Source organism: Xiphias gladius, chromosome 17 (assembly GCF_016859285.1).
Source record: "Xiphias gladius isolate SHS-SW01 ecotype Sanya breed wild chromosome 17, ASM1685928v1, whole genome shotgun sequence".
Taxonomy (NCBI): domain Eukaryota; kingdom Metazoa; phylum Chordata; class Actinopteri; order Istiophoriformes; family Xiphiidae; genus Xiphias; species Xiphias gladius.
The window spans coordinates 5,475,430-5,502,346 of record NC_053416.1 but is presented as its reverse complement, the minus strand read 5'-3'; the positions used below and the strand labels follow the sequence as shown (position 1 = coordinate 5,502,346).

Here is a 26,917-nt window from a genome sequence, read left to right as displayed (position 1 = left end):
TCAGCCCATGTGTAGGGCAGCTCAATCTTACACCTAGGGACCTTTGTTGTGTTTTTGGGGAACACCTGATCAAATACAAGTAGGTTTTTTTCTTGAGAGGAGAGGAGGCCTTTTACCCAGTCAAGCATGTACAACTTGAGATAAGAGAAAAAGAGGCAACGAATGAGTTGTTCTGAAGGGAGGCCATCCTGATACAGTGCTCCGTCTGCAGCCCCTACACATCCAATCTGCTCAAACATTCACCGCAGCCCCCACAGCAGCAGAGCGAAAGAATGAAAAACCCCCTGACTACCTTCTGGAAAATGTATGAAAGTGAGATGTGGAGATGTGATCCAAGCAGTAGCCCATATCCATTCTGTCTTGTAATGGAAATGTGACACGAGGGGTGGGTGAATAAGTACAAGCGTATTGACTTTGTGAGTGTGTATGCGGTGAGAGAGAGGACAAGATCGGGTGGATGACAGTAAAAAAAAAAAAAAAAAAGGAAAAGGGGTAGAAAAAAAACAGAAAGAGAAACTGAGAAAGACATACAGAAAGAGCGAGAGTGAGAAATACGGTCCTCGTACTCAGGTGGCAGCTCCAGCCAGAGAAAGAGACAGATAGGGAGAGAGAGGTCCAACAATATCCACCATCTGTGAGACTGATTACATGCTGGCACCAAGACTTGTTGTGGACAGAAAACCATTATTTTAGGAGAACATCCATTCACACCTCTGTGTTTGCCATGTAGGGGGGCATGAAGACAAAGTCGTACTGAATGTGACCGAGACGTTGGGACTACTACGCCGATCAGTCACAACATTTAACTCTGTAACAGGTTTTAATGTTGAGGCTGATCAGTGTATGTTTACATGCAAGAGACAAAGCCTTTTAATGGCCGTAGTAATTATGACTTTTGTCCGTCGGGAGCAAGGGAGGAAGTTGGGTGACATTATTAATGGAACGACAAAGTCAACAGACGGAGGAGGTCGGGGTGGACGGATGGGTCAACAAAATGTCCGACTTTAACACGGGAGATCACAGTTCCTTTCCTGTTTCCTACCAAAAGTCAAGTTGGCTTCTTTTAACCAAGACCACGGTCGTTCCCTTACCTTAACCTGACGGTTATTATTGTAACCCTGACAATGAAGGTTCCCTAACCTTAACACAGTAGCAATTTTAAAACAAACTACCTTTACTGATCTCGGGAGATGTCATCCTGTCTGTCGGGGCATCAGATCACAAAACGCCTACCTTATATGTGTCATTCTGGAGAGCATGTAAGGAAGTTGCATACTGATGGAGAGCATGTTTTATTTGGGAGACATGAACAGAGTTCATTAGCTCGCTTCGATTAATAACGAGTACCTTCAGTACCTTTAAAGGTTGTCATTTATACGAGACACACATTGAAGTGCGGTACACTCGCATTCTGGCACTGCTTCCATGCAGAACACATCCTCAACTTTTACATAAGCTTCAAAAACAAAGACAAAAGCAGTGCATCCTCCTCACTCACCCCGGTCAGTGTCGTACAGGAAGACGAACTTGTTCCAGTCGTAGTGGTCCAGGAGGGACAGGAGTGCGCCACGGATGGATGGCCGGAGCTGCAGGGTGAACTGGCTCTCGCCCTCGGTGGGGAAGCTGGGTGTGATGAGGGAGATGTGAAGGGCGCTGCAGAAGGATGTCAACGTGTGGACCGAGCGCTTGTCGTACAGGCCAAAGATGGCGAAGACACCACGGGAGTACTGGGAGCAAACTGTGGAAGAACAAACAACAATTAAATCAATTCATACGTAAGACAGAGCTTGTGGGGATGTAGTATGAAGGAGAGAAAAAAAATACATTTATTCCTGTGAAATATTTTAAAATCACGTAAAGGAATTTATATAGAATATAAGAGGGCAAATTAAGCTCCTTTTATTTCTCTATAGTCATTTATGTAATCAGTTTACTCCAGGTTCCCTCCTGTGCTTAATTCCAAACCAGTCGATGGTTTTGCTGCTTCTATGTCTTTCCCCCAAATTATTTAAATGCACCACTGTGTTCACAAGCTAGTCACTCACTTCGTCTGCCTGCTGTTTGGTCCCCAACATCGCGGGGAGGGTATATCAGAGCTTTGTTGCTGCAAACAGTCGCCTGCTGCAGCTGGAAATAAGTTTAACGAGAGCGGATCCAGTTTGTTGGCCGGAAACCAAAACAATGAGCCAAAGGACGCTAAAACGCTCAGTAGAGTTGACGGGAACTGCAGAGAGGGCGATAAGTCTCAGCCTGTTCATGACTATGAGTGACCCCCTTTCAAATTACACATGGTCATTTGATGCATTGTTTACCTAGAATATATATATGTATATATGTTAGTGCATCCTTTAACATAATATGTTTATAAAATATGTTAGTTTCATTTTTTTTATTTCTCTCCTCTGTTTGAACAAAAAGAATTTCTTTAAGATCTATTATTCTGAAATCAAGCATCCACACATTCGAGGACACTGTCAGGCTATGAGTCGGTTTACTTATCTTTTATTAAGCACACTGCTCCCCTGATAATTTCATTGTGCAGGAGCAAAACAACAACACACAATGAGGGTTCATCTCCAGAGAAACACATTTTTTAAATGACATAAATCTTGGCACACTGCGAGGGAACTATTGCCAGCACACGGGAGGCGAGGTTTCCATTTCGGATAGACACAAGAGGAACTGGGTAGTTAATATGAGCAGTGATAGCCATCATCCTCAACGGATGATGAAGAAAAACGAAGGCTCCCTGTTTTGAATGACAATGGTTCGCTGGGAAGTGCGGTGCAAAAATCACCACAGCAATGAGTGTTTAGCGCCGTGACTGGAGACAACGTAACAAACCATTATCCCACTGATTACCACTTTAAATCCTTTCAAGAGAACCGCTGAATGCAGTAAACAGATCAAACCAAAAACACATCGGTTTCCTCTGAAGCTTTCATCTCAAAAGCTGTTCTCTTTCCCATTTAAAACAGCAGCAAATGTACCAACATTTCTGAGCAGCGCTTTGATTCATTCCCCGCACTGTTGTGTAGATATATTCTAGAGGACATATCCCCCCCGTTAAGAAAACACACTGCATTCATGCTGCGCTGCTTCATGACATCAAAACAGCACAAACTGAACCGGCATCTATTGTGTTTTATTGGTCATACTTTGAATTAAATGGAAACTTTTCATTTGCATAAAGTCTACACAAGCTGTGCTGTGCTCCGTGGTCCTGCTTAAGGAGATCTCCTCATTATGGAAAGGTTTGGCTGTCTACAAGAGCTGTACTATAATTGCCCAGTTTTTACACACACACACAGAACAACAACAACAGAGAGGGAAGATAATGAGCATCCTCTGCCAGTTTGCGGGTATGGGGAGAATCAGGGTGAGCAGAAAACTGAAGGAAGAGCTCAAGATGTTCCTGTTGTTAAAGGAAAATGGGGGGTGCGGAAGTAAACAAGACAGCTGCTTTACTGACAAACCCATTGTTTCCACGCAGAGTGCAGTACTCTGCTGTAGAGACGGAGACGGAGAGAGAGAGAGAGAGTCTGCGTCTCTTCTGAACTGCCTGCAGCCTCCTCCCTCACAGAGGCAAACAAGACAACAATCAGAGAGACAGAAAGCCATGCTTCCTCTGTTGTGCACACAATTAAAGTACATGGATATGCTGGGAACCTACAGTATAAGGAAAAAGATGGCAAGTCAAGACTGCACTGTAGTGGGGTTTGTTGTAATATCACAGCTGAAGTTTGCTTTTCCTTGTGTTATGATGCTACGACTTAATTCATTCTCAGTGTTTGGGGTCCAGTGCAATTCTATGAAGATGAAGCCAAAGAATTGTACTTTTTTGCTGTAAAAATCAATCACAAAGTGATTTCCAAATTTTTGTTAATATTATATTGTAAGGAAATTTTAAAAATCTTTGTATAAATTGTATATAAAGTCTACACTTCAATCACATCTGGCTCTGTTTTAGATCCATCGTGGTGGTGTGCAAAGGCGAAATCATGACAATTGTCTCACTGTCCAAATACCTATGTACCTAACGGTACATCAGAAATGCTCCTTTAGCCTCTAGGCCCCCCAGGGTGGGCAGGGTGGTGTACCTGTTTGACCGACAGCTGAGCCAGCAGGGACATCTAGACCGACCTGTGCTGCTAAGTAAGTTTAAAAGCCAAGTACAGACAGTATTTTCTACTGCAACTGAAGAAAAAAAAAAATCGACAGCATTTAGCTTATGGATGCTGAAACTTGCAGATATGTTTTTAAGAATGTTTCAGTGTAATACAGGTGACCAGCCAATGTGCTATCTAGCCTGCAAACTGATATTAGCAGTGCAGTCTGAAGTCTGAAGTCTGTGTAGTTGTTCATCAGCGTCTCCATCAGCTAATAATAGAAGGGTGATTATGCAAATACATTGAAACAGCAGGATTACTGCACAGACCGGGGCTGCTGTCATGATAAAACCACAATGATAAAATATCAATCTCTCCGTTTTGGGTACGGTTTCTTTTTTCACAAGAAGAGAGCACAGGTAATTTACAGAGACGATCTGTACGTTGGAGTAGAAAAAATATATTCATGTATTTATATTTATATATAACATAAATATACTGTCATTTTAATTGGACTTAAAATTACCGCAACACTGCATTACAATCCCAAATAACTGCTGTGCATGTGTGTGTGTCTGATATCCAGGTATTACTCATGTTGTGGGGACCTAAATCTATTTACACAGTCACACTATGGGGACTCGTCTTCCTTGTGGGAACAAAAAGCAAGTCCCAGTAATTTAAACCATTAGATTTTAAGGTTGTGGTAAGGAAAGTAGTAGTTACAATTGTGGTTAGAGTAAGTCTCCAGGAAATGAATGTAAGTCAGTGTCATGTCCTCTGAAGTCATGGAGACATGACCGTGTGTGTGTGTGTGTGTGTGTGTGTGTGCCTGTGCATCCATATTGAGGGATGAAGGCTCTCAAGAGAGGTACAGTCGTGGTAGAGAGTGTCCACTCAACCAAGGAAGGAGTCCAGAGGTTGGAAAATCCACACAGCTCAATGATGTCCCCTCAAGGGATGGGATGACATTATACACACACACACAGACACAGACACACACACACACACACACACACACACACACACACACACACACAAACGCACACACACACACACACACACATTTTTCTGAATTCTTGTATGTTGTCCCACACCCTCTCTGTACATGATAAATTATTATGCAGAAGTACTCGTTTGATTAACAAAACATCAATATGCATGTAAGGAAACCTGCAGGTCTGAGATTAAAACCTGACTGTTTTCCTCAAACTTTGTCTCCCCCTGCTGTGTTTGTCTCTAATTACTGCCTGTTCCTATACCAATGGTGGGTTCAACTCGTGCATATTTAGGCCTGAAACGGATAAAACGACAAAAACAATACTCATACTGCTACAATCAATAATAGTGTATTTCAATTCCATGTCTTACTATCTTGCTGCAGCACGAATACTGGCAGGAACTAGGAAAGGAGATCACATTTCTCCCGTGTTAGCTTCTCTGCATTAGCTCACTGTAAAATCCAGAGTAGAATTTAACATCCTCCTCCTCACCAACAACGGTCAGGCCCTTACTGGTCAGGCACCATCAAATCCTAAAGAGTTCATAGTACCCTGTTACCCAGTAGGACACTGCGCTCCCACAACGCAGGCTTACTTGTGGTTCCTAGAGTCTCCACAAGTAAAATGGGGGACAGAGCCTTCAGTTATCAGGCTCCTCTACTGTGGGACAATCTTCCAATTTGGGCCCAGTAGGCAGACAGGGTCTGCATTTAAGAGTAGACTTTAAACTTTCCTGTTTTGATAAAGCTCACAGTTAGGGCTAGCTCAGCTAGCTGTGTTGACCTACCCTCTAGTTATGCTGCTTTAGGCCTAGGCTACCGGGGGACTTCCCATGATGCACCGAGCTCCTCCCTCCCCCATCCATACGCATTCATATCCCATTAATGCATGTTACCAACTCGGCATCTGCCCTCTCTCTCTCTCGTCTCTCCTCTTTCTGCAGGTATATCTGCATCCGGGACTGAAGAGTCTGGATCTGTGACTGAAAACCACCTGCTGCCCCCTTGATCCTGCTCAACACCCACTGCTACTCTTATAATTATCATTATTATTATTAGCCTGATTATTATTATTACTACACATCTCTATGTGGAAATTGCATTATGCTATCTCTTTCCTCCTGCTCTCTCTCTTACGCTCCCCCTCTCTCCCTCTTTCTTTCGCCCTCTCTCCACCCAATCGGCTGAGGCCGACGGCCACCCACCCAGAGACTGGTTCTGCTTGAGGTTCTTCTTCTCCTTAAAAGGGAGTTTTTCCTCGGCACTGTTGCCAAGTCCTTGCTCGTGGGGGAATGTCGGGTCTCTGTATATATATATAACTGTAAAGAGTACGGTCTAGACCCGCTCTACATGAAAAGTGCCCTGAGATAATGGAGCCAGTCCAGTAACTTAAACCAAATAAACCAACAGCAATGAGACTGATTATCATAATACTGGTAGAAATTCATCTCAAGCAGACTCATGGTTACATTTACAAATCTGCTTTAGGACAAAGGACAGGACAAAACTGACCGATGGCAATAGCCAAGAGTAGTAACAACAACAATTTATAACAAAATTAAAAAGGTTGAAATTCCTCTAAGTTCCTTATGTGGATTGTGTAGAGACTTTTCTTTCTGAAGGGTATACTTTAACATTTCCGATGTTATATTTGCTATTTTTTCTCACACTTCCTAAGTGTTGCTGGTATATTTCATTGGAGTAAATATATTTTAAATATAACTAGCTTCTCCCTATGGACTTTATCAGGTTTGCATTTTCTCTGTTCTGTTTACTGTTCGTGTTTTTGCTCCATATGTGACGTTAAGCTACTTTAAACAAGTGTTAAGTGAATGTGCCAATAGTTTTCTGCCTTGCAGTTTGCATTTTATTTAATTTCATGCATAAATCTGCTCATTTTAACTAGTTTTTAGAGGCTTGTGTGTAACAGGGTTTGCAAAGCTAGAGTGATATGTTGAGATTTTTGAATAGCATCGTGCATTTAGTGACCGATTTTGGGTTTTTAAACAGGCACAGAAAGCATATACGCAAGACAGATACTGTGAATGCAATGTTTGTCTGAAACTGCAGGTATGGGGATATACGTGACTATTTTTGTTGTAATATTTTCAGAAAGAATGTATTTGGGTTATTTATTGATTTTCTGAGAATTTTATTTAGCCCTTTTTGTGTTGTTAGTGTATATTATGCTCTTTTCTTTCCTCTTTTCAGTTTGGACTTCTTCCTTGGAAGGCACAGACAGCAACAGAGACTCTTTGAATGCTGTGCATGTTTCATTACAACTGCATTCCTGGAAAGTGTCTTTGTCCACAATACAATACAATGCACAGTCAGGCGCACTGCATAATTATAGTTTCAAAGTTTCAGAGCCTTAAGAAGAGGGGAAAATTAAAAGAAAAATCTTCTACCCACAAAAAACCTGAGCATAAGGTTTCTAAATCCTGAGGCAGCTGTCCGATTGGCTGCCTTTTGGGGTGGCACCTCTGATGCTGGAACATCCCATAAAGTTCTTGACTTTGTGTGTTGAGTCCAACTCTGATCATAACACAGGAACCGGTTCAAGGTCCACATTTCCGCCCACTCAGGAGCTGCCAGCGAGACCGTTCTGCCCAGAGAAGCTCTGGCAGAGTGGACAGTGCAGTAGTGAGTTACGGGACCTGCCAAATGGCAAATGATGAGTGTGATCCATTTCATTCAAACAGACTGCCTCAGCAAACACGAAAGAATGCATCTAAACCATAAAGAACTAACAGCTTTCCCCATGCATGCTCACCAGTGGGTTTGTCCAGGATTTTTCCCTGATGACAAACATGAGGATCACTTCATGAGGATTTCCATTCAGCCGCTCGCTGCCCTTCTTGTGTGGACTCTTTTTACCCGAAAGTAGAAAGAATTCTTTGAATGCACGCAGGACACACCCCGCTGTCAGCTTCCGATTTAATGTAGCACACAACATGAACGTCTCCGAGCGAAGGCACAAAAACGTCACTTGACAGCTGAGGCCAGGTGAATGTCAGATATTAGCTGAGAGGCAGATACAAACCCCTGCAGAAACACTGCTGTGCTGCCATTTAGGCGTATATACGCAAAAGTCTAATGTGGATCACATGACCACCTCTGGCCCACCAATACATTTAGCCATAGACATTTCGTACAAAAGAAAAGTCTGTACATCCACAAGTGAAATTTCCTGAGTGTCAACTGTTGAAAAAGATCTTCAATTATCTCACTACAAGGCATTAAGTGCGTATGCGCTGGATGAGCAGCTGTCAGTGGAATGAACAGGCTGCCATGTTTGGATCCCTCATCCAGTGTTTAAAAGCTGCACTAGTCGATATTTTTGTATCAACAAGGGATCAAATGACTACATGTAATGAGAAATCGCTCATTGTAACAGACCAACAGAGGATTTTGACCAACTCTGTAGCTCGTCCTTAACTCTAGGGAGCCTTTTAGTGTCTTTCAGCTCACTGTTTTGGGTTTAAGGCCCACGACTTTACTGTTTTGGTGCAATCTCAGCGCTCTCATCAACCTTGTTTCTACCCTCAGCCCTTGACAGCAGAAATGACAGCTAATTTTGCCTTGTATTTGCCGGGCGTATCAATAGGCAACTGTTTGCTAGCACATTTTGAAACTTTACAATGTGGTCATATGTCAGTGATGTGTTTACATCTTGTTCTGCTGCCTCTGGGTGAACAAAAAAAGAAATACAGCTTTAACACATACATTGTGCACGTTTGGTCAGTCATGATATTACTGAGAGTGAAGCGTTTTAAGCTTTTTGACTATTCTGTTCCCAAGTTAAACGACTCAAATTATTTTCAGTCAATGATTCACCAATGATGTGACAGATACGCCAAGTCATCGGCTGAATCCATGGGTCTGGACTGATAGACTTCAGTGTGATGGAAGTCTGGAGAGAAAAGGACCATCAATTCCAGACTTTATGACTTTCAGAGTCTCCATTAGATGCAGACTTCACAAGACTATGTCTGTGCCCATTCATTTTATTGATAGAGGTATTACAATGCCGAGTCTAAATTAAACTCCTCACTGGAATGGAGGAGGGTTTGTCCGCAAAATACAAAGAAGTAAAGTAAGAGCAGTCGAGTCATTGAGGACATAGGACGTCATGTTGTTCTTCCCATCGATATTCAGCAATTCCAGTCTGTCTCTTACTATCATCAGACACATAAAAAGTAAACCTGGATATTCGAAGAAAGTGGGAAAGACTGAGGCGAAAATTGTAAAATACATAATTAAATTCTGACTGGATCTAATGGCAAAAAATACTCCACTTTTAAAAAAATATTTAACTCAGTGTTAAATTCATTAACTATTTAGTTGTACCATTTGGCCGTCTAATACTGACGTTAGTAGCTTCTGGGCCTGAGTGGTAAAAACAGGACGACCCATTTCTATGCCCTGGAAAAGAAAAAAAAAAGAATTAAATTTCACAAAAATGTCAAAGTGACTTGTACTCAGTCTGAGATGTGACATTTCCCACATGTATTTTGAGACACACAGCTTCACAGAAAATCCAGAGCAGGACTGCTCCAGTGCAAAGAGACAGCACAGGCCAATAGTAGCAATCCATCAGAGTCAGGCCGCATCAAACAGAGTTTGCTCTGTATGACCTAGTCGTGATGTGACAGTGGTAGTAATGACAGTGAGTGGGCAGCCACTAGTGACAGGCTGGCCTCCTGGACTGGTCCATTTAGTCCCACACCAGCAGTGACCCTGAAACAGCATCCGTTGGCCTCACACTCCACTGCACAAACAGGTCAGAGCACACACACACACACACACACACACACACACACACCCACTGCAGCTCATTCTGATCAATGGGCCAGACATTCTGCGTGTGACACACTAACAGAGCAATGCAACAGAGGCCCTCCTGTCATTTTACATAACACCGGTCTGAAATCAACTCACATCATCACTTCTGGCGAGAAAAAAAAAAAAAAACCTCATGTGAGTGAGTTGGACTGAAGTGCATCTTCTCTCTGAATCAACTGAAACTTAAACCGCCAAGTTATGACCTGAACTATGCTAAACTACGCTAAGATAAGATACATTTTCCTAATCTGTTCCTATTAACTAGCAGGACTTTCGGTGGCTAAACTGCCTTGTCATCAGTGCTCTGTGTAAATCAGCGGATGGTTGGATACGGTCTAGTGCCAGTGACACACTTTTCCCTCGGTCCCCCAGGTATCAGGCCCCGTCCACAGCACAGAGCAGTTTGATGATGACTGCCCCCGACCTCTGCCCCGTCAATATATCGATCTCAGCTGCACAGAACAAACCTCCATTATTTACCACTTGTTTTAGAGCAAAAACATCCAAGGCCTGCTGCCGGGGAGTCGGTCCGCTGAATTTTGAGTTATGGCAAATTCTTTGCATCTCAAAATCGCTTTGTCAGCAACGCGTCCCCGCCTGTTTAAATCACTTCAGTTACAGTGAGAAAGTGGAGCAGTGACTGATGAACAACGGTTCTAAGTATATTTAGCCTGCTTTATCTGTGGCTTCCTGGATTCCTCCTACTGTGACTCTTCAAAATCCGTCAGAGTGCTAAATTTATTGTTTGTAAATGACTAACAATACAATACACACACACACACACACACACACCTCTTTTCTTTATTTTGAAGCATTTCCTTCTTTTGAAATAACACACAGTACAGACAGTGCAATACCTTGCTAGTGCTATGGTTAAAGCTGCTACTAAGGAAAACAGCATCGCACATGAAAACCTCAACACACTTATGGCAGTAAAAAGGTGCTTTGGATAAAAATGTGCGGACAGTTGTCAATATATGTGATCAAATGGTTTTAGGAATGGTAAAAAGAAAATGATCAAATTCCTGCCCATAGTGAAAGCAATCAGCGATCAGCGTCAAACTGAAGAGTTCAAACTGTTTTCTCCTCGAATGTGAACTCATTTACGGCAGCAGGACGGTGTGTGTGGCATCGAGCCAAAATAAACTACATCGTGTTTGTTCATGTTAATTAAGGAACATGTCACCCAGTGAAACCGTGTGGCTCACCGTTGTGTTTTTATACATTTCTGGCCAAAATGGAGGTCTACGGCGCAGGGTAAAAAAAACTTTGCAGAAACACTTATTAGTAGGATCAGTTCTTTGTTGGTTTTGGTCTTCTCACTTTTGGTCTTTTCACTGGAAGACAAAAGAGCATATAACGTTGTAGTTGTAGTGATAGTATGTGTGTTGTACCGGTCACTTTTACCATCTGTTTCCCTGATTTCAAATGTTGTCTTCATATTGGTTTGCAGCTGCACAATGGACTGTTCTGAACAATGGGACTCCCACTTATGATGGGAGTCATATATGAAAATTGAACTTTAGGCTAATATGTCCTATCCATGGGAAGTGTTATACTTTGGGTTTTCCCACTTCCAAAAATGCACTGAAATAATGTTGACACCAACTGTTTAAGCTTAGGGGTACTCCTAACAATACATTAGTTTCAAAAGATGAACGTTTGAAATTAGATTTTGACTAAATAATATAAGTATGGAGTGTTGGAACAGGTAAGTGAATTTACAAGCCGTTTTTGATAGTATTTCCTATAATCATCAGCTCTTTAAGTGTTTGCGATCGTAGAAAGACATCATCGACTCACAAGGAAGAAAGGGAGATGAGTGGAGGTCTTTTATGAAAAAGGATGGAAAGGGCCAAAGTGAAGCCCCCTTTGTGTCCGTAATAGTTTCACCGAAGTAAAAATCAATACAGGCCTCTTGTCTGAGTAGTCCAGATGAAAAGAAACCATTACTTTTTTTTTTTTTTTTTTTTAAATGGACCGTACACAGCGCTCACGCCGGGCAGGCAGCCATTTTGAGCAGGATCACAGCAGCCAGCAATCACTCAATTCCCTCTCTCAGTTCAACACCTCCACTGACACAGCCACTGTCAGACACAATATCGTGGCTTTATTGAGGCTCACCGTTCATTTATTGAAAGGTTAAATCACAAAGTTAAATAGGTGCTCATTTTGTCAACTGGAAAACACATAGTTCAAAGAGGAGAATCAACATCACGGTAGTTGATCTGCAACAGCAAAACTGCCTCATAATAACATTTGAATTACGGCAGTTATAGTAACTAACTTGCACCTTTACTGCCTTTAAACTGGTGGCGCTCCAGTGTTACCACGCAATGAAAACAGATCTCTCAAATGACTCCTATAACAACATACCAACATCAGCAGCAATTCAGTCTGAAAATCCAGCTGTCAAAAGGATCATCCATACATGATGATATAAATCAGTGGTAAGACTGACGCTTAAAAAGTATTTATCCACAGGATGAGGACAAATTATTCTGGTGATTCGTAATTTTCAATTTGTCCAATAAATTGGTTTTTGACCAACTACCTGCGTAAACGAATGACATCCCCATAAGCCTTTTCTTGGTTTTGGTGCTAATTAGCAAATTCTGCTTAATAGAGGACAACTGTTCAGGGCTGTCCTCGGTTGCAGAGAAGCAAATTATTCGCAGGGTCTCTCTTGCATAACCTTGGAGAAGTCCCAGGAAAAAGTACAAAACAAAAATAGGGAGTACAACTACCAGAGGTGCAACACATACACGGTACAAAATAAAACAGTTTCCATACTTCTAACCCTAACCCTTTTAGAGGAAAGTATACAAATTCTATATAAAAACATATTTGCCCCATGAAGATACCGTATGCTAGCGACACATTACAAAACATAGGGAAATGTGACACCAATGCGTTAACGTGTAGGCCTACCCTTCAAAATAAAAGTCTTGTTCAATCCAATTAGTATTTTACATGAATTTATAATGCTCTACTCATAAAATAGAGCTACAAATTACACACTCCTACACTAACTAAGCTGAACTATGATGACGACTATGGTAGACATTACCTGTTAAGCAACAGCATATTACATTTTCAGTATGAGCATGCATGTCAGCATTTTTCTGTCTGTGCACATCCTTGCTGTGGCCAATGTGACAGACACTGCACCACCATGATTTCCTACAGCCTATGGGCCATCGCTGGTATGAGACCTTACAAGGAAGCACTAAAAAATACTCCACAATCCACTAAATTTGTTGTTTCTAATCTGCATCTCTAATCTTCTACGAAATACAAACAGTTACAGTGATTAATAAGAAAAATGAAAAAATATTCAAATGTATTTTCCAGTTTTAAGAAATCCTTGAAAAAAAATCCTGAATCTGCAACAAAATGTATTCTTATTTCTTGGTCCATTGAACAACTTTCTCCCAAATATCCTTATTTAGGACTTAATGGGACAGAAAACAGAACTTCCTTTGTGGAGACAAAAACGGAACAGTAACTGGAGCAGTTTTCATTCACTGGGTTACGGTTGTGTTACACCACCAGGTAAAAGAGAAACACGGACATGTACAGTATCTGAAAAAGCACAACAGTGACAAATCTATACAACAGCACTCTGTGTGATACATACACATCATGTCTCCCTGCTTTCTGCTGCCATTCAGTTAAACCTGGCACCTTAAAGCACACTGCTGCCTGATTTCCTGTGTGTGTGTGTGTGTGTGTGTGTGTGTGTGTGTGTGTGTGTGTGTGTGTGTGTGTGTGTGTGTGCATGTGTGTGTGTGTGTTTGCGTTGTCAGATTAAATAAGGCGTTCGTGCCATGTGCTTGCGTGCCTTCAAGTACATGTTGCACACACGTATGCATTTGTGCATACGACTTTTCCTTTGGCATCACACACACACACGTACTTGTACTTCTGTCTTTGTGAGGACACTCACTGACTTTATGCATGCACCCTACCCTAGCCTCATCCATCGCAACTACACTGGGGTCCAAAAGTCTGAGACCACTTTCCCACTGAATTGGAAAGTGGTCTCAGACTTTTGGACCCCATTGTAAATGCCTAACCCTAACACTAACCTAAACCTAATTCTAACCTGAATCCTAAAACCAAGTCTTAACCCTGAAACAGCCCTTTAAAGTTGTCAGGATCGGCCAAAATGTCCTCACTTTCACAAAATGTCCTCACTCCATTCAAACATTCAAACCGGTCCTCATAAAGACAGAAGTACACGCACACACACACACACACACACACACACACACACACAAAGGGACTGAGAGAGAGAGAGAGAGAGAGAGAGAGAGAGAGCAAGTGTCCCACTGGACATCATTGCAGCACATTTACACATAATGCATGAGTGCCACTGACAGACCAAGTGGCACTACACTCACACACGCACATACACACACACACACACACACACACACACACACACACACACACACACACACACACACACACACACACACACACACACACACACACAGACACGCGTACACATGAACGTATACATGCACTATGCAGGGCCGTATTCTGTCTGCTTGACTTTGTCTCCCACCATGCCCTGGGTTAAAGAGTGGTGGTGCAGGGCGGGAGGGGAGATGAAGCTCTGCTCTGCACATCATTAACACACTGCCCCCCCCATATTCCCCCACCCTGTCATAAAATCTGACAGCCTGAGGTTGAATTAGAATTAGAGGTAGCCTTGTTTGTATGCGTGTGTGCGTGTACACAGGGGAGGCTGGCGAAACCCAGGTTGTCACAACCACGGTATCCACCAGATCCAAGTCTTCTCATTATGCTTTCACAAAAAAAAATGTATTTTTTGGTCCTTACCAAGAAGGACAAACCTCTCAAATGCAGATTAAAAAAACTTCAAGGAAAGTAACAGCAAGAAAAAACACACAGCAAAGCATATTTATGGTTAAAATCTATTCAGAAAGGCTCGTTGCGACCCTGCAGTAAATAAATTCAATCAAACAAACTGCATCATATCCATCATATCAGATGCTACTGGCACGAGATATTGGCAAAATGTTAGTAAATATTGGTGAGAAGCATAAAATCACACAATCAGAAACTTATAACTGGAGCTACACAATTACATTAAGTGCATGCTGCAGTCAGTGGACTCCCGCTACATAAGCTGTTGCCCCCGTGGGAAAAAAGCATATGACAGATGCGTAAAACACAGCTATGACCGTAAGTCAGCCATACAGCAGCCTGATACTGGCCCATGGCCCCCTACAGACCAGCTACACTTTTACGGAAAGGGGGGGGGGGGTTTACCAGGAGGCACAAAACGCTCCAAACTGTGAATATTTAAAGTGCAAGCACCAAGGGACGAGTGAACTAAACTCGTAAATCCTTTACCACTTAGCATCCATAAAACATGAGGTAACCAGGGGGGGGAGAGGGGGAGTTAGAGACAGAGAGAGAGGGAAAGTTATTGGGAGATAACAGCCAATCAAACTGGTCAGGCTTCCTGCTGAGACTTTTTCTTGCTCTTGGGGAGACAAACCGTTGGCGAAGGACTAGCTGTGGAGTCGAATGAATTCCTTGAGAGGCGTGAGCTGAAACGGACAGTTGAGCATTGGTACTCAGTGACACCCCATTACATAATGTGCGGCCACGAGCCTTTTTCGGAGAGGACATTTTAATTAGTCATTGGGGAAAAGTACTGTAAGTACTAATAACGTTAGGCCCTGTTGATTCAATGGCTGTTTGATTCAAGTGAGCCATGACAGTATGACAGTGAGCCAGAATTAAAAAATACCAGGACTCTAAAACCAAAGCAGCAAAATGGAATTCAGCCATCGTTACTTTTATTATTTACAACTTTGCTTTTCCTACTGTGACATGTCAAGACGCCTTTTGTGAAAAAGAGGGCTTTTTAAACTGTAGGAACCGCAGTGAAACCTAGCAAATAGCCATTGTCCCAGATTAGGGTTTTGTTTCCACTGTTCCCTGCCCGCTTTGTGGATGAGTTCCTAGGATTAAATTTAAGCACTGCGCGGGTGGCAATTCTAAATCCGAACTCCAGGTGTTTTCTGGTGTTGCTGGCGGTGCCGTTGATCGTGACTGGTCAGGTAGTTGTGTCATCGCACTCACGAGAGGGATGACTACAACAAACCCCAACATCTTGCAGAAACGGGGACACAACACACAGCCAAATAGGCAAGGAAAAGAAAAAAAAAACTGAGGAAAAATTATGAAAAAATAGAGGATCACCAAGTTAGCAGTGGAACGCAAAATGGTCTGGTGCTCTGGCCACCGTTTTGGGCCGCCAACCTGCTTGTGCCGGCCCTAGCAGCGCTCTGGATTCTCCGTCAGCATCTGAACTCTACATATTTCTCTATAATAACAATATCTGTACCCCTTTTTCTATCGTCTGTTCCACATCTGCTTACGTAATGAGACAGTTTGGGGTAATAATTTTACTGTTCATTTTCGTTTTTTTTGTTTCCTCCTAAACAAGTTTGACTAATCTGAGCATTATTGACAACCGGTCCGATTCGCCCAAGTACTACGTTATCACGACTTATAGCAACAGAGCCAGGATGAAAAAAAAAAAAAAAAAATGCAAGTTGAAATGATGTATAGTTTCCTTTAAGAACCACAGTGAGAGAGGAAACCAAAGGAACAATCCTTTTTCTGGACAGGGTGCCAATATTGATAACGCTGAGGAGATGCCGAGTGTGGGAGAGAGTGTGAAATTTTTATTTCTGCAGTCCTTTTTAAATTAGCTATGCAGTCTGTGTCTTTATTTATTTATTTTTTTTAAGTAAACCGCATTCCAGCAGAGGAGAGTTTGATAGACAGTTCGCTGCCAAATACTGACAAAGTGTGAAAAACAGACTATTATGTACTGCGCCATGAGCTGATGTCCCTCAGAGAAACTCACACGGGGTCTTCAAACAAATTAATATCTCAACTTGGATTCTTCAGCCCAAAGGAAAAATCGTATTAAATAGTGAAAACATATCAACAACTTTCAGCTAAAGCAAAAACAAGGTTTGATTTCACAGAAAATCTAAGGATTATAAATTAAATAATAATTCTGGTTTATTACAACTTGGGTCTTCATTTTGTAGTTTTGACCGTCATTCCCACAGTATCAGTAATAACATTGTGCCCACCAAGTTAATTGTTGATGAGGGTTGAGTCGAGATGGGTGAGAAAGAAAGTTCATTTATTTTTTTGGAGAGCTGTCAATTTAACGGCCTTCTGATTCCACGACTCCACAATACCAAAACCCGTCAGTCTGCCCATGAACGATTCTGGTACATTCATTCATCACTCAAAGTCACTGTTTATCGCTTCTGAGCGGTGAAGTTTTTTTTCCTTTCTTCCTACCGCTCCACTCCCTCGGGACCGACTGTGCAGTCTTGACTTATATATTTCATTAGTTTGTCGCTCCCCTTCTCACAACCTCCAACACCATAGAGTCCTGGCTACAGAATAAAACAGGTGTTTCTTATGTACAGCCCACTCCCTCGATGGAAGATGTCCCTCCCGCCTTCTCTTTCTTCACAGGCCTCTCTAAGCGTAGACCCAGTGTTGTCATGATTTTAAATATGATACTTTAATCAGCCATAATGGGTCCGGGCCTCACGCGAAGCTGGATGCCACAGTCTCCGGCGCACACATACACACTCATGCCCACATGTGAGCACGTCAGCGGGAAAAAAAACCAATAAGCTGCGGTATAGTTCCCATGACGATAACCGCTGCTGCCGCTTCATATCTGTACAGCCTGATTAATGGCAGCTGCTACACATTTCTCTGCTCCACAGGTGATTTGGCCGATACAGTCGTCCAATACAGACATCACCAGTGTCATCCAACAGCTGTTGTAGTTTATGTCTCATACACACCTCTGCAAATTCAGAATTAAATGATAAATCTATCAAAATCTAATGAATAACAAAATAGACATTTATTAGGCTTTAGAATAATTTAGTCTCTATCATTATTATCTAATTAATAATTATTTTAATTAATAAATCAATTATCTAATTAACAAGTATAAATGTTGAAAATCATGTTTTACTGAATGTTTTCAAATACAATACGGCTATAAAATAAATTTGACACAGGATATTTAAAACAATAAACTAAATGGATATTTAAAAAATACTGTTTATCAACTGAATGAATTCAAGAAATGATCTGTTTAGCACACAGAAATATGTCTTTGAGAGAAAATGCTAAATTTCGTCCCTGGCATACTTTATGCAGTTGGTATTAAAAAATAATGGCATCACCTCTACGTTCTTTGAAATGTCAGAAGTTACAGAAACCACCAAGACGAAAGTTCATTATGGCAAATTTCATTATGTTCCAGAGGTTTTAGAAAATCTGAGTGTCAACCCAGAGTTGAAGGGGGTCACAGGAGGAGAGACATGAGACGAAATCTGAGTCAAAATTTTTTTTAGTCCAGAATAAGATTATCTCCATGTCTATTATGATTGAACGTTATGAAATTTATGTAGAAATCATAGAAAAATGATGGTCCTCATAACTCCAGAAGCTGCCTAAGAATCATCACGTTTTCTTCAGTATCAGAGTAATCCAGTGATCTCTATATCCATGGGTAAACAAGGAACTGCCAATAGCTAATTTGGCATACATGTAATGGTGGTGATTTGGCAAAATGTAAACAAATATAGGCTTAAAAAAAAAAACAACCTCATGTTGTAGCCCAAAGCTAACTAATTGACAAATATTGGATCGATTGCCATGAAATTTGATACAAACTTTCAAGATGTCCAAAGGATGGAGTCATACCATGGCTATCCATCTACCACCAACAGCAAGTTGACATTTTGTGGGTCAGTCTGAAACCCGTAACTATTGGACAGATTGCCATGGAATTTGGTGTCGGCATCCACTTTCCCTTTAGGATGAATTGTAATAGCTTTGGTGATCCCCTGATTTCTCAGCTAGCGCCATCATTAGGTCAAAATTGAAATTTTGAAACCATGTGTTTAGTGCTAATTAGCAAGTGTTAGCATGCTTACACGGTAAACTAGGATGCCAGTTAACATTACTTGCTAAACATGAGCATGGTAGCGTTCTGATGTCAGCATCTTGAAGAAATGACACAGCTTTGCCTCTGAGTACCACAGAGTCATTAGCATGGCTGTAGATTCTTAGTCTTGTTATAATCCCTCTTCCCCCTAGCCTTGCAAACCCTATTAAATGCTTAATTCTTATGTTATTCAAGAAAAATAGAAATTCCAAAAGTAACAGCTATATCAGAATGTCAAAACCAATAAGAAAACATGTCTAAAACTGGACATGTACTTGTAGGATCTCACATCCACTCGTGTCTCAAGCACGTTTCTTTTCACTACACCAATGCCAATGCTCCACCATAACCCCTTGAATGCAGCATCAGCACCTAATGTCATAATACGTATTGACAGTGGGAGCAACGAGGAAAAGTAGCTGAAGTGAAGTACAGAGCACTTATCATAAACAAGGACAGAGCACAGACACAGGCAGACACAACATTTGGCACCAGGTGGTGTGTGCATTTGCCTGTACATACAGTTAGCGTGTTAGTGTATGAGCATGCGTATCGGTGCAGCAGGGACTATGAGTCCATCTGTATTTAATGCTACTGCAAATACTACTGACTGAAAATAATATATTTTTTACTATTTATATATATTTTCATACTACTTAGACATAAGTATTCTCTAATAATGTGGCCATTTTAATAAAGAAAACAACATGGTACTTTAACTTTAAGGTTGCGTGTGTGGAAATTGGTGAGTTCAATATACGTAAAATGTAAAATATGCCATATTATAGGCTCTTCTGTGTCATCGTGAGATCTGGTGGTGGAGGATGGGGCTCTGTTAGCATGTTAGCTAATGATTTATGACTCACTGGATGGTCAGAAAGCACAGCCTGAGCCTGGGGGCAGAGCTGCACTACGAGGCCTCCCCCTGCCCCGCTCAGTCAGGTGGTTGCTGGTCTGCTGTGTACCCCCGGGTCCCAGCTCGGAGCTCCACCGTAGGGCCCTGCCTGGCTACCCACAGAGGAATATTATCGCTAACAGGATCGGTTTTAGGTCATAGAAGTGCACACATGAGCAGACACACATGTGCGCAAACACACTGAGACATCATGGGAAAGGGCATTCAGAAAGAGGAAGCACACTGGTTGAAGAAACACTCTGCTTCACTGATTTTTGAGACAGCTTATCCGCCCACACTCACACGCGCAGAAACAGAGAGACACAAACGCACACACCGACATGCATGCACGCATATACACACTAAGAGCTGGGAGATCCTTGGTCTGAGGACAGCAGTTCTTTTTCGGCTGATGCTGTCAGATCCGCTGATACTCAGAGATGCATGGAACTCACTGGGACACATGCGCGCACACACACACACACACACACACACACACACACACACACACACACACACACATTGGGCCTTCCTCAAGCTCTGTCTTAAGAGCAAAATAGTAGGATTTCAGTAAACAAAAAGATTAATATTCATGGCAATATGCTGTGTATGTTTGTTTGTACGTGGGATGAGGGGAGGTAAATCAAAGCTATGAGTCAGGAAAAGGAGGGACAAGAGGATTAAAAGGTTCCGGGCAAAAAGAGTGCAGGGCATAGAGAGAGGGCGGTACAGAGAGTGATATCTCAGTACCCACAACAAACCAGAATCGAGACGCATTCGTTGCCTCCCTCCAACACTGCAGCTACACACCCATTCTGCCTACAGGATTGAACCTTCCTCCTCGCTCTCTGTTAACGTTACACTCTCTGCTTCCATTCATGACGGTATTAGTCGTGTTAATCCAAGTGGCTCCTTTTTACAAGAATTTACAAAAAGCCTTTGTTTCAGAAGGTAACGTGAAAGAGCAGGATTTTGTTGATGTATTGGTTTTTACCTTGCTAGCAGCAGGGCCAAGGTCCTTCCAGTGTTCAATCTTTATTTTCTGTCCTTCCATCCAACACTTTGATAAAGAAACTGATATCTCAAGGTCTGCTACAGAAATGCCATGAAATGGGGTATGTATATTCATGGCCAGTGCCCAGAGGATGCCACAATAACCTCGTCTGCATCAGTTCAAAACCTACCCTTGATCGACACATTGCTCCATGAAGCCTTATCTGCAAAACTAACGTGCAGGATGTCCATGAAATTTACTGAGCACATCCTTGCTCCCTAGGGGAAAAACTCTCTGTTTTAGACAGTTAACGACCTTTACTCTTGTCACACCTTCAGGATAAAATTTCCTCTCTGCACACTGAAATCTCATAAACTAATGTTAGATGACTATGGAATTTGCAGAGCACGTTCACAGTCATCAGGGCATGAGCCTTTTTTTTTCTAGCGTTGTGCTCTTTTATATTTTTAGCCACACTACTGCTAAAGCTCTAAGAATAGTTATATTGTCAGTATGTTGTTGGCTCTGTCTAGCACTTTCTGAATGAATCTTACAGCCTTTAGAGAACCTTGTTCCCATCTACAGTACAAGCCTGTTTTGTTGGGGTATTGTTATAATTGATGAATTGATGGTGGTGGCCAACATTAAGGTTTTAACTTTAAATCAGCACTAATCTATATCAATATAAATTAACAATGGATCAAACAACTACGTGTAATGTGACAGGTGTCGCTCGTCATGCCACACCAAGAGAGAATTATCACCAACTCTGCAATTTTCTCGGCTCCATGGGGCTTTTTAGCCTCTTTTAGATCATTGTTTTGGTTTGACATCCTGAAATTCTGCTCTCAACCAAACCAGCTGTTTGTTTCCAGCTGCTGCAGGCAGCTGTCGTAGGCCAAAGAGCTTTGACAAACCCAGTGTACACTACCTGCCCAGCACCAAAAGGTAGACAGACAAAGTTAGCAACTAGCTGGTGAATGCAGTGGAGCTTGTGGTTTTGTAGCTTGAGCGCTAGGTACTTTTTCTAAGGAGTTGGTGGAGAGAAAACCACAGTCAATATTGGACTTGCAATCATTATGTGGCCAGAAACAATCCTATTGAATGATGATATTGCTGTGTAAGTGGGTGTTAAAATGGGCAACTGTTTGCTAATCTGTTAGTCATAATAACTTTGTAAGGAGATAATATTTCAGATGTTTTTCAACGTATTCCACTGCACCAAGTGGCCAAAAAAAAAAAAAAAATGTAATCAGTAACGCAACTTCAAAAAACATATCACTTTATTATTAACACAAAAGCCCTGGAACTCTGACAGGATCAGAATATTAGAGAAAACATTTAAGACAAAACCATCACTAAGTACAGCCTCAAAAAATTAGCATGGACATGAAGCGAAACCTGACTGACAGTTTCATCAACAACTGAAAATGAAAATCTTTTGAAAAATCAGATTTCTTCCAGGGCTGTCGTATTAGATTATATTACATTGCACATGTGCTCTCTATAAACTGGTAACAGTGTTATTATCAAGATAGTTTTGAACATTGCCCTAGAGATGCAAAAAACAACATGATGCATTAGAAAATAAAGTGTTTCATCTGCATTAGTATGAATGTGGTCCAGTCACACCAATGCTGTCACACAGCTGACATGTTCTGTCCTGCCGCTACCTTGCACTAACCACAGTAGAGATATTTGTCCTATTTTTAGAAGGCGCTGAAAGCAGCTCAGACAAGCAGAAAATATCAAAAAGCGCACGATATATTTGCAGAGTTACCCCGCAAAGGCATGAGAGGGGGCAGTTATTTACAACTTTAAGTAAGCGTCAACTTGGATTGCCGGGGAATGAGGGGCTCCAATCTCCCCACTGCCTTTTATCAAAACGACAAAGAGAGGAGAAAATTCTGCAGCGGCTTTATGTAAATTCTGTATATATTACGGAAGTATATAAATCTGTGGAGGGTGCTTATGGATTTACATTACAGCTAATAACAAACAATGCAATAAAACGGGAAAGCCAATACACTCCAGTAACAAGGTCATCATCTCAATGACAACAATAACAGCCAGGGAGACTCACACTGCTGCTAGCTGAGTGTTAAATGCATGCTGGTACTACATGATGCAATCCTATCCTCTCTCATTTGCTATTTTTGTATCAGCTTATGCCAAACAAACTGTGAAAACTGGCATTGAGAGTTTTAGCTTCACTTGATTCCTCTGAGGGGAAACCCTCCCTTCTGCACAAGAATTATGACAAAAATCAAATAAGAAACAAACAAAAAATATACATCTAAAAAGGAGAAATACCTGTTTATATCACAAGTCCACATACAACAACAATGCTACAGAAACACCACGTCAACAAACGCGCACAAAAAGTGATTAATTTAATAATGAAATGCTTTCACCCTAGGGTGCTGAAACACAGAAGGTCATGGGGAGGATGAAAAAGACGACAAAAACCAACAATGACCTTCAGGCTTACCAGCACGGCTCACACACACGCACGCACACACACAAACACACACATGTATACTCCCACATTAATAAACGCCTGAGCGTGTGCATGGAAGAAACACAGAGCTTAAACACAGACACGATTAGAAAGGTGGGAGGAAAAATGCAGAAAATACAAAAAGCCTCTTCAGCTGAAACAAATGGAATAAGGGGTCTGAATGAGAATATACACGCTGACGATACGAATAAACACCACCACCAAGAAGAACAGCTGAGGCTGCTGGGATTGTCATCAGTTACTGTACAATGTAAGAAAGTAGTATTGCAATACTTGAAACTGCGACTTCATGATGCAAAATGAAAAGTCAGGGGATCGGTAAAGTCATCCATCCTGTGGGTGACATGAATGTGTGTCCCACAATTCGTGATAATCCATCCAACAGCTCCATCTGACATTTGAACCATAAAAAATTTCAACGTTATGGCGGCACTAGAGGAAAGGTCGGGGGGTCGCCAAAGTCATCTGGATTCATTCTCCTAGGACCAGGGACAAAAGTGGTGGAATCACTGACTGACTAACACTTTCGTCCCGGGAAACGTCACAGCCCGTATGGCATCATCGGGGAGTGATGCAAGTCAGGATAACAGAATACGCCACTGTCCTATTTTCCACCGTCGATGCACGTCAACTGTCCATAAGAGCGAAAAAATGATCACAGTCCCTCCCGGATTCAGCGCATATCGGCCACTGTACCTTAATAACTTGTCTGTATGATACGGCAAGCGTGCGTTATGGGCATCAGTTGACACCCATGTGTGCTGCGCTTGAGCTGCACTAGCACCTCTGTAAAGCTGTACTGAGGAACATTGGTTCTTTTCTTGCTCAATGCTAATGTCAGCACGCTAACATGCTCACAATGACAATGCTAAAATGCCTTTCATCATTAGTTTAGTGCGTTAGCTGGGTAACATTGGCAAATAAGTGCAGCTGATGGATATGTCATTAGTTTTGCAGGTCATAAACAAAAGTATTGGACAAATTTAAATTATGATTTGATGATAGCGCAAGATGAAAAGTCAGAGGATCACTAAAGTTACAAGTTAGTGTTTGGGGGACATGATTGTCAGTACCAAAATGAATCCATACTTGTTGAGATATTTCAGTCCAGAGCAAAGTGGCGGGATGACCAACTGACTCTGTCGCTAGCGTGGCAAAGAATTACTCATACAAAGCTGAAAAAAACTGGTAATGTTTTTTTTGTTTTTGTTTTTTTTAAATCGAAGCCAGTGATAGCTGATAACTGTGACGGCGTCATTTCAGAAATGGAAGACAGTGACTGAACCATGTCTGATTTTGAATGAAACATCAACAATCAGCTTTAATTATCGGAATGACCCTCTGAGAAGAACAAACCCGAGAGGTTAAAAAAAAGAGAGAGAGAGAGACGGAGGGGAAGAGACTGAGATGACAAATCACATGAGAGCAATTGAGAACTGGGAATGAGAAGGAGAGAGAGAGAGAGAGAGAGAGTGGTGATTGAGTGACGGTGCTCAGAAAGCATGCCTCCATTTAAACAACGCCACAACTTGCAACCAGATGGAAGGGTTAATGAGGAGGGAGTCATGCCTGAACACGATGCTTCTGTGTTGGGCTGCACCAATGGGGAGCACTGAAAGAACCAACAGGGGGTGTGTGTACGTGCGTGTGGAGAGTTTACAGTATGTGATGTGTGTGATGAAGGATTGAAGGTTGAAGCGTAAAACTGCGTTGCTGGCAAACACCATCTGGATGCGCAGGGGAGCGTGGACAAACAATCTCTTTCACACACACAAACACAAAGAGACACACAGGAACAGCCCTGTTACCAGGTCTTTAAGAGTAATTGTTGAAAGAGAGAAGACTTTCTCTTTTTTCCCGGCGCTTCCTGCCATTTAAACTGACGACTGTCAAGCCGCAAGCGCTCTCACACACCACTCCTTCTCACTTTCACTGTTATTGTTGTGAAATATGCAGTGAATGTAAAGTTAAACACCATGCATTATTAAAACTCAGAGCATGAATAAACCAGACCCCGTGTTGCATTTACATGCCTCACGACATAACATGAATTGTTTTCTCGGTCCAAATCACTGCACTATCAAAGCATAAGCTCTCACCTTGAAAATGAGAGGCTGGCCAGTGTTGAGGCAGTGTTATATATATTTTTTTCTTTTTAGTGGTAATAAGTGTTGAGAAGGGATGCTATACACACACACTTCTCACTGACTGAATTCACCCCACAAACCCTACTTTAAAATAACCCGTAGATCCCTAGTCTTATTAATTTATCGTCTTATTTTTCTTCCTTCATTTACAGGTTTATGGCATAGTTGGGATATTTCTTAGCTAGGAATTCAGTATGCTATGCTTTATCCAGAAAAGCCATTTGGCAATGTACAGGCACTATACAAGCTCTACGGCTTCTTTTTTTTATTTTTATTTTTTTTAAAAGTTCAATGCAATTTGGTTTTTTTTTTTTTTGGCAGAATGTCCAGAGACTTTTAACATCCAGCAAATATTTGTAGATGAACAAATAAAGGAGAGTGTCGCCGGTCCAGGGATTTTATCACTCACTCAATTTGTGATGACAAGTTTTGGCACCTGAGTTACCATAATGCTTTGGGTGACGCATACAGAACGTGTAATGTGGCCATAGAGTAAATGATTTCAGGGCCTGATATCCAAAAACGGATGCAGACAGCAGACAGGCGGACATTTTGGCCTATCCTACATCGGGTAGTAAACAGGTGTATGTGTCCTCATGTGCAGTTTGTGTATAGTTAAAATTTTGGGTTAAGCGCAGGCGTTCGCACAGGGGTTCGTGGACATCAGAGCTCACAAACGTGGCGTCTCGCAAAGATCCTCGTGGCAAGGCAAAAAGGGAAAGCAATATCTGACACTGAAATGACATCTGTGCATTGTGGTTTGATGGAAATGTATCAACCAATGGGATATCAGAGATTTAGTTTGCGCCTACTGATGCAGGATGAGGTCACCGCTACGGGTTTTTCAGGATGTGACAGTTAAGTCTCGAAGTCTCCAGAAGTTGTCCCGTTGACCGATTTGGCCTTTTGGCGATATGAACACGGAAACTAAAAACATCCCACGATCACTGTGCCATTATCTGTTAACTCAGCAGTACACAGCACACCTCAGTACCCTGCTGAATCAGGTTAGACAGAGAAGTGTCCTTTCTCTCACACAACAATATTAATGGGTTTCAAATGATTAATACAGTAAATTTTGAACATTTATTTTCAGGACATTTCAAAGAAGATAGATCACACTGTTCTGCTGCAGAGGCAGTTTTAGCTATACACATCAGTACTGCAGAGACTGAGCAGTGTCAAGGATCTTGTCGGGTCCACCCCAGTACATTGAGATAAAGTTGGTAGCTGTATGGATAACTACAGGCAATTGGCCAGTCTTACAGAATACTTTACTTTATACCTGTGGAAGGTGTACTTGGTAAAATGTCACCTTCTATCCTCAGGGGAATATTTGGCGCGGTACCAAACCAGA

General features: G+C 41.8%; 1 protein-coding gene across 3 annotated transcripts in view; it reads right to left on the bottom strand.

The window, feature by feature from the left end:
* Positions 1-26,917, bottom strand: part of gria4b (glutamate receptor, ionotropic, AMPA 4b) — a 118,911-nt gene that overhangs the window by 63,088 nt on the left and 28,906 nt on the right. For all 3 annotated transcript variants that reach the window (XM_040150636.1, XM_040150638.1, XM_040150639.1), the window contains exon 3: positions 1,499-1,738. In XM_040150636.1, the coding sequence (XP_040006570.1) occupies positions 1,499-1,738 (240 nt within the window). The remainder of the gene's footprint in view (positions 1-1,498; positions 1,739-26,917) is intronic.